The following is a 13009-nucleotide window of genomic DNA, read 5'->3' as shown; positions in this document are numbered from 1 at the left end:
AATTATTAAACACTGGACTAGGACAGCAAGGCTGGTGGGGATATCTCCTCCCCTGGCATTTCTTCAAATAAAAACAGCATCTGTTAGAAGCGCTATAGGATAGAACTATCTGGACTGATAACGGCATGGCATACATTGAATGGAATTTGAACCCCAGAAGCTCAAAGCTTTAAAGGTCTTTCACTTCCTTTCTGTTATTTGCTGTGTGTAAAGAAATCTTCTCCCTCTTCTCTACTCCCAGCCCTAGAGCATACAGCTACAGGGAAGAAGCAAAGCTCTCACAGTATGGACATATAGAAAAGACTTATCCCATAATTATGGCAAAGGTCTCACTGTCCCAAATCCCACAGGAGACCAAGTAGTATTCATGGTAGTGTAGCACCAGAATACTATGAATATAGAACACCCTTTTGTGAGGTTTTCTTTCATTAGCTCCATTCCCGTTGCCAAACACGTACAAAGAAAAGTTGATACTGACTCACTGGATATGGAGAATCAAGTACAGTGCACAGGCTCCAAAACTGAGAAAACAGACATTTGAATCTGATGTAGTTGGTGTCTAATTCTACATAAGATATTGATAGAACAAGCTCTTCCTATTGAGCTACCAGGTATCGAAATGGACCCAGTTTTTAAGAAATTAATATTAAATAAAAATAAAATAATAAATAATGAGGACAGACATATTTATAGCACATAATGTTGCTGAAATGCTTTATAAGTAGTGTATTATTTCCTAAGCAACTCTGAGGTTATTTTAGATAATTCAGGGATGCACTAGTTATAAATTAAAATGCTTGAGAATGCTTCACTTAAAAAAAATTTAATCCTAACCAAGTGCCACTGAATTAAGTGTAAATTAAACTAAGCTTATGGTAGGGACACTTGGGTGGCTCAGTTGATTAAGCATCTGACTTTGGCTAGGTCATGATCTCACGATTCATGAGTTCGAGCCCCGTGTTGGGCTCTGAGCCAACAGCTCAGAGCCTGTTGCCTGCTTTGGATTCTGTGTCTCTCTCTGCTCCTCCCTTGTTTACACTCTGTCTCTCTCTCTCCTCTCAAAAATAAATAAACATTAAAACAATTTTAAACTAAGCTTATGATAACAAAAATGAATAAGCCTTGTGAAAATTCTGAAAGGAAAAAAATTTTTTTTAATGTTTATTTATTTATCTTGAGAGAGGAAGAGCTCAAGCATGAGTGGGACAGGGGCAGAGAGAGAGGGAAAGAGAGAATACCACGCAGACTCTGTGCTATCAGCACAAAGCCCAACACGGGACTCAATCTCACAAACGGTGAGATCATGACCTGAGTTGAAATCAAGAGTCAGAAGCTTAACCGACTGAGCCACCCAAGTGCCCCCTGAAAGGAAAACTTTAAAAAGAGGATCTTCTCTCCCTAAGCCAAATATTAAGAGTAACATCAATAGTCATAAAATGTGTTGCTAACATGGACCCTTGAGATGAAGTGATGAAAATGGTACCTTACCTCTGTGTTCTTCCTCCCCAAATCTGTAACTCCAGTGTAAATATGAGAAAAAATCAGACAAACTCAAATTGGAGGACATTCTACAAAATGCCTAACCAATACTCTTCAAAACATACAAAATGTCATCAAAAACAAGGAAAGACATAGACAAGACAAACCTAAGGATTCATGATGACCAAATGTACTGTGGCATTCTAGATGGGATCCTCAAGTAGATAAAGGACATTAAGGAAAAATGAAGGAAATCTGAGCAAACTATGGACTTTAGTTCATAATAATGTGTCATTATTGGTTCATTAGTTGTGACAAGTGTGTTGCAGTGTAAGAAGTTAACAATATAGGAAATGGGGTGCAGGGCATATGGTAACTCTGTATTACACAGCTTTTCTCTGTAAACTAAAATTATTCTAAAATAAAGTGCTTATTGAAAAATACATGACAAATGTAGTTTTTAAAAGGATCTTCTGATATAGTATTTGCAGATGAAGATGCTTTTTGGTTTATAAATTATTTCCATAATTCGTGACAGTTCTCACATCTGCTACTATAAAATTCATTGCAACTTCTTTGCCTCTTGGGGAAAAAAATGCATTTAATTATCAGCGAAATTCAACTCCAGCTTGTTATGATGAATGATTTGAACCTGTCAGCTTGTTTCCCCCTAAAAACAAAGAATTGAAATGAAATACAGTCTTCTTCCTCTATTCCCTTCCTTCCACCTGCTTCATTTAATTGATGAAGGTTTGAGCTTTTATTAATCTTTTTGAGCTCCTCTGTAAGATGCAGAAAAAGCTAATATGATATCATTGTATCTCGCTAATGTGTGTGCTTTGTGAAATTGATACACTCTGCCAAGACATAAATTACTTAAACTTTGATAAATGTGTGGAAATCAGGGAATGTTCAAACAGATAAAGCACAGCAATTCCTCTTTTTTCTCCCTTTTTTAAACTCCATTTGGTGCTTGCAGTTAAATGTTTTTGCATTATTATTGCAATATGATGGGACAAAAGACAGCAGTGATACCGACAGAGTCCCAGAAAGTACAAAAGTAACCAGGGGGAATATAGCCATGTGTTTTGTAGATAACATCTAACAACATTGTCTTGGACAGAGTGGTTTGCCAACAGGTTCAGAACCACCTGCAGTCTCTCCCAGCATGTTGTATCATGGAAATTGTCTGTTCAGGAACGAGGGCGCCTGCCAGACACTTTGTACTTTCAGGTCCCTTTGCTGACTCATTCAGTAGGTTGGAATCAAAGATCCACAAACACATTTTGTTGGCAAAGAGAGCTTACCTGTGCCTGTGATCTGGCTATAACTCAGAGGCCAGCAAGACTGGAAATAGGAGGAAACGATTGATTGATGTTCTGGGGCTGAGAAGGGTATTTTCTACTCAGTCATTAATTTGTCATATGGCACTGAACAAGTTGCTTGATTAACCATTAATCAGTTTCCTGGAGGCCCGAGAGTTCATACAACCCTTTGAAGACAGTTCTTGAATAGGAAACATGGTACTATCCATTGGACCATGCAAGAGCCATCAGTCATTGAATGACTCTTGCCAGAGATTGGGCTCAGTAATTTCCATCCATTCTTTCATTTTGTCCTTACAATCGATCAACAAGGGAGATATAGGTGAGAAAACGGGTTCACATCAAACACTTAAGTGAGGGGTGTGAGGTCATCAGGCACCAAATCCCTGTGCTTTTTCCACCATGCTGATTCTATACTGGGAGTGTATGGATGAGTGTGGGGCAAGATTATATTTCCTCCAACCCTTAGTCATCCCTGATTAGGTCTCTGAGGTTAAGCATGAGCTTTGGGGACTTAGATCATACAATACTCCTTGTAGACCGGGTCTAGGGGAGGGTGCCCTCTCAACAGTGATGTATTCATTTGAAGAAAACATTCCAGGGGTGAAGCCAAATGAGCTATACCAAAGGGAGAGTGAATTGGAAGAGGAGGTACAGTCGTCTTCTCTTTAGGACAATTAGCAATATATTTATCCTTTTAATGACACTCTTCTGCCAATATATCATTATCTAATAATGTTTTGAGATTGGGGTTTATGTTTGGAAATCAGTATTTATGATAATAAGTAATAAACAGATAAGCTTACACACAGCTTTTCTCAACTTTAATATTGCTGTCAAAGCAAGCTAGACATGTGATGGTCTAAGGCAAAGCAAAAAAAATTATGGGGCGCCTGGGTGGCGCAGTCGGTTAAGCGTCCGACTTCAGCCAGGTCACGATCTCGCGGCCCGTGAGTTCGAGCCCCGCGTCGGGCTCTGGGCTGATGGCTCAGAGCCTGGAGCCTGTTTCCGATTCTGCGTCTCCCTCTCTCTCTGCCCCTCCCCCGTTCATGCTGTGTCTCTCTCTGTCCCCAAAATAAATAAACGTTGGAAAAAAAAATTTAAAAAAAAAAAAAAATTAAAACATATGTACATCTACTTTTTATCTAAGGAACTGTCTGAGTATTTTTATGAGAACAGAGACCAATTATAGATCTGTGCTATTTGTTAAACTTTATTATTTTTTATGTAAGTCAACCTTCAAATCAAGAGCTTCTTGAATAAGTTTGAACCTGAAGAGTATTGTGTTAAAATATATTTTTTAGAAATTAAATTACATTTTAAATTCATATGGGAAATCTTTTCTGAAGAGTTGAAGAGCTTTTCTAAAAGCAAGTAATCACATCTAAGTTATCTGCTTGATAAACTAGGATTTTTTTTTTTTTACATACTTATTGCTCAGGGTTTGTCAACATATGTTTGGGTCAAGTTGTTACAACATAAATTACTACAAAGAAAATCTTTATTTTTTTTTTAAACTCAGTAAATGATCATTTATTATTATTCTTGTTTTTGTTATAATTGAGTAATCTCAGAACCATCACAGCAGAAGTCCTAGAGAAAGAGGAGTTCTTAAAAACATCTGTCTCATAACGGCTTCTGCAGTGAATAAGCCAATACCAGTTAACTTGCAAATTTACTTGTCATTGAATGATGGGTTCAATGTTTATAGGTTTTCAATAATGGAAAAGTAAGGAGAAAGCCAGGCCAAGCACTAAATGAGAACAAATGACCCAGGTAGAAAAAATTCAGGAAAATGTATAATGTAAAACAAACATTTTTAGGGGAAAATAAAAAAGATCATGTTGCTGTTGGTAACAAAAAATGTTCTCATACTTCTGAGAAAGACAAATGTTTTCGAATAGAGAATGGGTCTTAGTTCCACTAACATAGTATTGATCGGCAGCATGGTACATAAAGGTAAGAACCAAGATTGTTTAACAATTTAGAAGGGGAAAATGTCAGAAGGGATTTATCCTATGAAAAGAGAGGAAGGAAGGCAGGAGTGAGAAAAGAAGTTTGGAAGTTGTACCACATAGGGGAGTAGAGATCAGGAAGTAAATTTCTTGTTTACAAGATTCTAGTAAGTGGTAGGTATGTCTGTCAGCATTGACCAAACAAGGCACATCTCATGAAATACTGGAAATGGATGAAAAATAAATAATAGAATCTGGACAACAAGAATCATAATCACAGAGAAGGGAAATTGGGCCTTGATCAGCAAGGGGTTTCTTATCTGCCCACGTGTCCTTGTCCTTGCTGGGGAGAGGCTGGACACGTCAGTTGGACCAGCCTGCAGCAGTCAGTTCTCAGGAAACTCAAGTTATAACTGAAGCCAGTACTGAACTTCGTGGGTTATTACCAATGGTTTTGAATGAGATTTGTGCACATCATAATTATGAGTATTCAAAATCAGAAAGCTAGTTACAGTATCAGAAATACGCAGAATATTTTGAACCAGAAATCCAGACTAAGGATTCTTTTTTTCCTGGTGAATATACTAATCTTTCAATGCCAGCAAAGGAAAGAAGTATCAACTCAGGATTCACAAGCTCCTAAGAAGGCGGTATGCATTTAGGTTCTGAATATAATAAGAATGTGCATTGTATCAATTTGCCCTCCTACCAAACCTCAGTAATTTAAGGGAAAAGAATTTTTAAAGATAGTAGACATGAGGAAGGAAAACATTCAGGAAACTAATCAGAAGCAAATATATAGATTATGAACTCTGCCTCACCGCCCAAAGTACAAAAAAGGGGAAAAAACACACATGCATTGAAGTCCTTGGTTTCTGAGTCTAAAGTGATCCTGGGGACAAGGTGTAGGTGAAAACACTTTGCACAAAGCTCTATTAGAACTTCTAAACTTTTGTGAATATATCAAAGATAACCTCAGGTTATTAAACTCTACCATACAGTCAAGTGAAATATTTATGATCCAAGCTATGTCTCTTTTTTTTGCCTCAAAATTGGATTGAAAGTAATAATTTTTTGTAATGATCTGAGACTATTTTTACCAGGTGCTTTGCCAAGTTTGAAAGGGTTGGGGAAACAGTTCATAAATACAGCTTCACTTCTTTCTCATCCTTTTCATCATGCTGACAGTTTTCTGGAGAATCATTACCAGAGTGGTTTGTGCCATTAGAGATAAGAGGCTATCTGTGTTTCCACCAGAAGCCTCTATTTTCCGGACTTCATAAGTCATCCATAAATATTCACTCCTGGCAACAGTTTCATATATTATGATTCTGTCCCTCCAAATCAATATTGACTTAACTAAATGATTTTTAGAAATTATGGGGACTCTTACACTACAAAAAGAATAAAAAGAAAAATCAGATGCAGATTAAGTGCTATGTTTCAGTGGGTGGGATCTGAACCACGTTTTGTGGAATCCATAAAACATTTGCATCCTTTTAAGCAATTCTTTCGGGGTATATAATTCAGTTGTAATAACATTTGTTGAATAATACATAGTCTGTTACTAATTAAAAATATACATTTGCAATTTGTGTAAAGACCACAAAATTTGAAGTTATATTCTTTCAACTAAAACGTTTGTGGACCGTTCTATTACTATTCATGCTCCTTTTTTGTTAGAGAGTTTGAGATGGAATTATCAAAAGTTATGAAATGATATGACATAAGCCTTTGAATATAATACCCTTAATATTTCTAAATATATTTAAGAGACTTATTAATATTTTATATTTGGATGGTTGCTAGCTTCTTAGTAGAAACCTTCAGCATTCTGGAGTTGTCTTCTACCTGAAGTAGAAGACCTCACAAATTGAATGATTTTTTTGTTTTTGTCATACAAATTGAATGTTTTTATTGAATGAGATACCAAAATACATTCCTTCCTCCAATCTGGAAAGATAGTATTGTAAAGATTAGGAAGCTGAGACTAAAACCACATCAATCCATTAAAATAAAATACTCTCTTCCTAATTACATTTTAATTTTGGTACTCACAATTTTACAGTGTTTGAATGAAATGCCCGTCTCGTTGCACTGTTGAGCCCAGCTGTGTGTGTGAAATGCTATTTATCAAGAATCAAAATAATACTGCAAGCATTTCCCCTGTGCTTTAGCTTTAGTGTGTACGCTCGAAGCATAACCTAAAGTTTATTTCTCTTTCTTCTTTTCAAACAGTTATTTTGTGAAAGTAAGAAGGTGGTGCATGCCACAGAGGGGCTGGATTGGGAAGACAAAGATGCTCCGGGGACATTGGTCGGAAACGTGGTGCACTCAAGGATCATCAATCCTCTGCGCCTGTTTGTTAAACAGTCTCCAGTCCCAAAGCCTGGACACTTGGCGTATGCGGACAGCATGGAAAACTTTTGGGATTGGCTGGCCAACGTCACCGAGGTTCAGGAGCCATTGGCAAGAACTAAACGGAGGCCGATAGTAAAAACGGGAAAATTTAAGAAGATGTTCGGATGGGGTGATTTCCATTCCAACATTAAAACTGTCAAACTCAACCTCCTCATCACAGGGAAAATTGTTGACCACGGAAATGGAACCTTCAGTGTTTATTTCCGACATAATTCCACAGGCTTGGGCAATGTTTCAGTGAGTTTGGTACCCCCTTCCAAAGTGGTGGAATTTGAAGTTTCCCCGCAGTCTACCTTGGAGACCAAGGAGTCCAAATCTTTCAATTGTCGCATTGAATATGAAAAAACAGATCGGGCGAAGAAGACTGCCCTGTGCAACTTTGACCCCTCGAAGATCTGCTACCAGGAGCAGACTCAGAGCCATGTGTCTTGGCTGTGCTCCAAACCCTTCAAGGTCATTTGCATTTACATTGCCTTTTACAGTGTTGATTATAAACTTGTGCAGAAAGTCTGCCCTGACTACAATTACCATAGCGAGACTCCATACTTATCTTCTGGCTGAATTTTTCCACAGTGATGTAAATGAGGGGTGACTATATATTTAATTAGAATGACCAAGAACCAAGCCCAGTTCTTCATGATAAAGGATCTCTTTTGTTTCTGGCAGTGAACCTTAGTTCCCTATTAGATTTCAAATTTAAAAAACAAACAAAAAAGAAAGATCTTTAAATGTAAAAATGTGTTTGTTTCGGTCTTAAGTACCTTAATCTAAAAAGTCAAACTGTGTATGAAGCCATCACTTTCATGTAGGATGGCTAAGTCCTAGAAATATTGTTGTTTCTCTAAAAGAAGCATCAATGGTAGCAACATGTAATGAGAAAGAACCGAATTATGCATGTGATAAACATTGCTCTTGAAATGAGCCTGCCTTTGAAATATGTTTTGGAAGGTTACCTTAAAATAGCAGATTCCGTAAAGTAACTGAAAAGATTGTATTTGATAGAGGAATCACATTTCTGACATCAAACTCTCGTTTTTATTGCTGTCTTTCCTCCCACATCTATGCTGTTATTGATATGAGAGATGAAGGGGTAAAATTTGTTTCAGACCTCATGTGTGAAGTTACAGTGCCACAGTGGAACAGAATACATTATTATCTGAGCTTGAGTGGGATGTGACTTAAACATTTAGCCCTTTGCTGGTCACCATCCTGAGGCTACTCACCTGAGTAGTAAGATTAGTGGGTTGGGAAAGCTAATCTGGTTATATTTTAAGTGAGTCCCACAATAATGAAGGTCATGATATTTTTAGATTCATTTGCCAAATTCAATGCTGTGAGATTGCCAAAAATACCATTAAATCTGTATCCACCCTATAACCTATAGCTTCATTCTATTCATTTGATAGTGTGATTTTTATACACATAGAGAACAACTCTGAAAGTGAAAGTGGTTGTTCCCTAGAGGTTAGAATAAGGAAAACAATTGGAAGTGGACTAACAAAATTCCAGGATTATGGATTCATTATTTCTAGCCTCCCAGACTCAGTTCTCTTTGCATTTAGTTAATTATTTGAATGAGGGATTAAATTCTATGTAGAAATGAAGAGTATATTTAAACATTACTGATTATTATTAAGTGCTAACAACGAAGATACCTGATGCACCAGGCTTTTGAAATCACTTCAACATTATTGTGGCTTCACCGTTGGTGTCCTTGCCATCTTCTCTGAGGTGGGTGGACAGTCATCCTGCATCGTAGAACTGGATGATCTTTGCATTAGTCCAGAAAGAGGGTCTGGCTGGCCAGTAATGTTTCTAGAACTTGTAAGACTCATGGAACAGCTACTCTTTTTACAGTAGGTATTAACTTTACCCAGCCCCCACCCCTTATTTGTAAAATATCAGTTGAAGTAAAACACTAAACTGAAGGAAGACCAGTCTAACCAACAAAAATGCTCTTACTGCATTGTTTAAAAAGCCAACAGCTCTTGTCCTCTATTTTGCTTTTCATTCCTTTCCTTTTACTGGTGATATCTGTACAGTGTTTGATTTTGTCTTTTGAAAAATTGTACTAGGCTTAGTGTGTGGTAGTACAGGCTTGAAATTTTTGCTCTGAGTTCATCAGGTGCTTTTGCAATTTTGTGGTTGGTGTGAAATATTTTAAGGCATCTTTTTATTTTCATTTAGAAACAAGATTAAAATACTATTTATTGTAAAATATGTGGGAACCATATATGTATATATACTTAGAATTTTCTGTGTACAGAGAAAGTATGTGTACACATTTCTATGTAAATAAAAAGAATTTGCTAAATCTGTCACATGACTTCAGGTTTTTTTTAAGACTCTTCTTTCTTTTCTCAGGGTGTGTGTGTGTGTGTGTGTGTGTGTGTGTGTAACACCAAGTGAGCATTAAGATTTTCCTTATGCATATATTAAATAAAGCACCTTGGCTATGAGGACTTTAATGTAAAGTAAAAGGATAATTCACATAAGCACTTGGCATATAGTCTGGTACCTGGTAAGAGCTCTGTAAGCGTAAGCTTCCATTATGATTGGAATAGTAATTATTATTATTGCAGCATGAAATATGATTAAAAACTCTGGCGTTCAAATGTTGAGTGATATGAACATATCCATGCAAAGGGAAAAATATAAATTGGTTTACAAAATTCTTGGATTTTAGCAGGGTTTGTGGAATTAAAAAAAAAAGGAAAGATAATTTCCTTAGGCATATTTTTTAATTGGAGTAGAACATATGTCACATACATTTTTAAGTCATAATTTTATTTCAAAGACTACATAATTGTCAGTAATGGTACTTGGCACCATATAAATCAGATCCCATTTAAACATGCAAATGCATACATTTCTACAAAACCATTTTTACCTTTGAATATTGCAGTTGAGGAAAAGGACATTCATGTAAGCTAACTTTACACTCAATTATAAATTCATCAAAAGTTAAAGAATAGACCCTTTAAAAATAAAAATTAAACCAACAATTGTACTCCTGAAACTGCAATAATGTTATATGGCAATTGTGTTTCAATAAATTTTTTGTAAGTTAAAAAAAACACACTTAGCAGAAATTTAATCTTCGGGGAGATGTCAGGCATCTTTCCAGGGTCTCTCTAGGCTTACTGCTTACTAGAAAGCAAACTAGTTTGAAGACCTTTTCACCCTTCAGCAGAAACAATCATTTTACTCATCACACTGAATCAGGAAAGAGACTGTATTTCCATGACTAAGAACAATGTGATCATACCAGCCATAGACTCTATAAAATCTATGGAAGGGAAATGAGAGAAAGAGCCAATGGACAGCATGCGGGAAAGCAACAATCAGTAAAAAGGAAACAATTTTCTTCTTACTGCTTGGTTCTTGGAATTTCAATACATTCTTATGATTAGAATAACAGCAACAATGAGTGTGGTTCTCTGATATGGCCACCCAAAAGAGCACCTGATACATATTACATTATATTCTTTAATCTTTATTCTTGCAACACCTTTCTTATTTACATGACTCAGATGCTACATGCTACATTTAGGCATGATCCTTATTCTGCCTTCATTCAAAACATGATTCTGCGAGGTTGGAACTGCCATTACAGCTTCAAGAGCCTTGCTCTTCAGTGTGGTGGACAGATCAGCAGTTGTTAGAAACGCAGAATCTCTGGGGGCGCCTGGGTGGCTCAATCGGTCAAGCATCTGACTTCAGCTCAGGTCATGATCTCACGATTCGTGAGTTTGAGCCCAGCAATAGGCTCTGTGCTAACAGCTCAGAGCCTGGAGCCTGCTTCAGATTCTGTGTCTCCCTCTCTCTCCCTACCTCTCCCCGACTCACACTCTCTGTCTCTCAAAAAATAAATAAGTGTTAAAAAAAAAAAGAAAAGAAAAAGAAAAAGAAATGCAGAATCTCAGGTACTACCCCCAGACACACTGAACTGGAAGTTTTCCTTTTTAATAAAATCCCCATATGACTTGTATACACATTAACCACCGAGAAGTATTTCCCTAGAGAGTCTGATCTGATTTAGTGAATGTGCTATAAGGATTATACATTTTTTATAGGGAACCTACATCTTTTTTTTACCTTTAAATTTTTAAAAAATTTAATAATTGACACACAATGTTACTTGGGTTTCAGATGTACGATATGTGATTCAAATTCTCTATACATTATGCCATGCTCACTACCTGTGTAGCTACCATCTGTCACCATACAGTGCTATTACAATGTCATTGACTATAGGATTCTACGTCTTAATAAGCATCCTAGGTTATGCTCATTCAGATAAGCTTCTGACAATACTTTCCTAAAAAAAAGTTAAAGGAGCAGACTCTTTTAACAACGAAAATTAAAGTAGTAGATTGATAACCAAATAAAGAAAAGTAAGCAACCCGATATGAAGATACAAAAGAGTAGTATTCCAAAGAGAGTGCACCCTCCCTATCTTCTAGTTCAACTCCCTCATTTGAGAAACAAGTAGACCAAGACCCCATCAGAGTCAAGAACATGCCCAGTATTAAGGGACAAACTTGACTGAATCCTAATCTCAGGTCTTGTGTCACATAAGAAAGGTAAATTGAAACAGATATTCAGGACAAAACAAAAATAATTGTAGTGAGTGTATAACAAGACATGATTCAGAAGCCAAACTAAACATGAACATGGCTAGAAATGCACTCCCTCCAAAACCTTCATAGTTATAATTTCCCCATGAACATAAAATTTTTAAAACTAAAACTATACAAAAATAAAGTCAGGATAGAGCAATCATATCCAAGGATAAGAGTCGTGGGATATATTAGAGGTATGACTGGATAAGAATTAACATCAGGAGGGGCGCCTGGGTGGCGCAGTCGGTTAAGCGTCCGACTTCAGCCAGGTCACGATCTCACGGTCTGTGAGTTCGAGCCCCGCGTCAGGCTCTGGGCTGATGGCTCAGAGCCTGGAGCCTGTTTCCGATTCTGTGTCTCCCTCTCTCTCTGCCCCTCCCCCGTTCATGCTCTGTCTCTCTCTGTCCCAAAAATAAAATAAAACGTTGGAAAAAAAAATTAAAAAAAAAAAAAAAAGAATTAACATCAGTAAAACACCACATTTGGCAGAATTTTCCAGTGATTTTAACACCTGAAAATATATTTTCACAGAACTAGGTAAATTGTGTGAAATAGTTTAATTGCCTAACGGTCCGATTTTGCCTTATAAAGAATCTTAAATTAATTGGTTTATAAAATAGAGGATGGAGTCATGCATTTTTACTTGCAGTAAAACTAGTTAACCTCAGCTTAATTAATCATAACTTTCAATGAATGGAAATGTAATATGTTCAATTATAAGGGACAAATTATAAGGAAACATTTATAGGAAAATATTAGAGATATTTTTCTTCACAAAAATCTTATAGAAGATATTCCAGGGTCATTTCATATTTATGCCTTCATCTCCTGCCCCAAACTGTGAGGTCTAGAATCCTGGGCACATAACTTAGTCTGCTTCATTTGTAATCTTCCTTTTTCCTCATCCAGCTCAGCTCCTCCATAAATAGTATGTAATCTATTCTCAAAAAGAATGAATTAACTTCTTTGTGTCTTCCAGAGCACCTGGCTCAAAGTGTCTGGTATGGAGTAGTTGCTTGATCAATATCTGTCACTTGATTTTTTTTAAAAATTTCCGGTGCAATACAGGGATTATTCAAGACCCACTCTACCCACATAAGAGTTACTGTGCACCATTTCGAACGTGAACACATTACTCCACCTGAACACAATACCCATTGAATGCTAGCTCCCAGAACCACAGACGTGTAAAGGTGGAAACAAG

General features: G+C 36.8%; 1 protein-coding gene across 1 annotated transcript in view; it reads left to right on the top strand.

The window, feature by feature from the left end:
- The window catches only part of NXPH2 (neurexophilin 2), a 114025-nt gene extending 104519 nt beyond the window's left edge, over nucleotides 1-9506 (top strand). The window contains exon 2 of the mRNA XM_045479679.1: nucleotides 6998-9506. Within this exon, the coding sequence (XP_045335635.1) occupies nucleotides 6998-7741 (744 nt within the window). The 3' untranslated portion in view covers nucleotides 7742-9506. The remainder of the gene's footprint in view (nucleotides 1-6997) is intronic.
- Nucleotides 9507-13009: the final 3503 nt, after the last annotated feature.

The sequence above is a fragment of the Leopardus geoffroyi genome, chromosome C1, assembly GCF_018350155.1.
Source record: "Leopardus geoffroyi isolate Oge1 chromosome C1, O.geoffroyi_Oge1_pat1.0, whole genome shotgun sequence".
Lineage (NCBI taxonomy): Eukaryota > Metazoa > Chordata > Mammalia > Carnivora > Felidae > Leopardus > Leopardus geoffroyi.
This window is presented reverse-complemented; position numbering and strand designations above follow the sequence as displayed.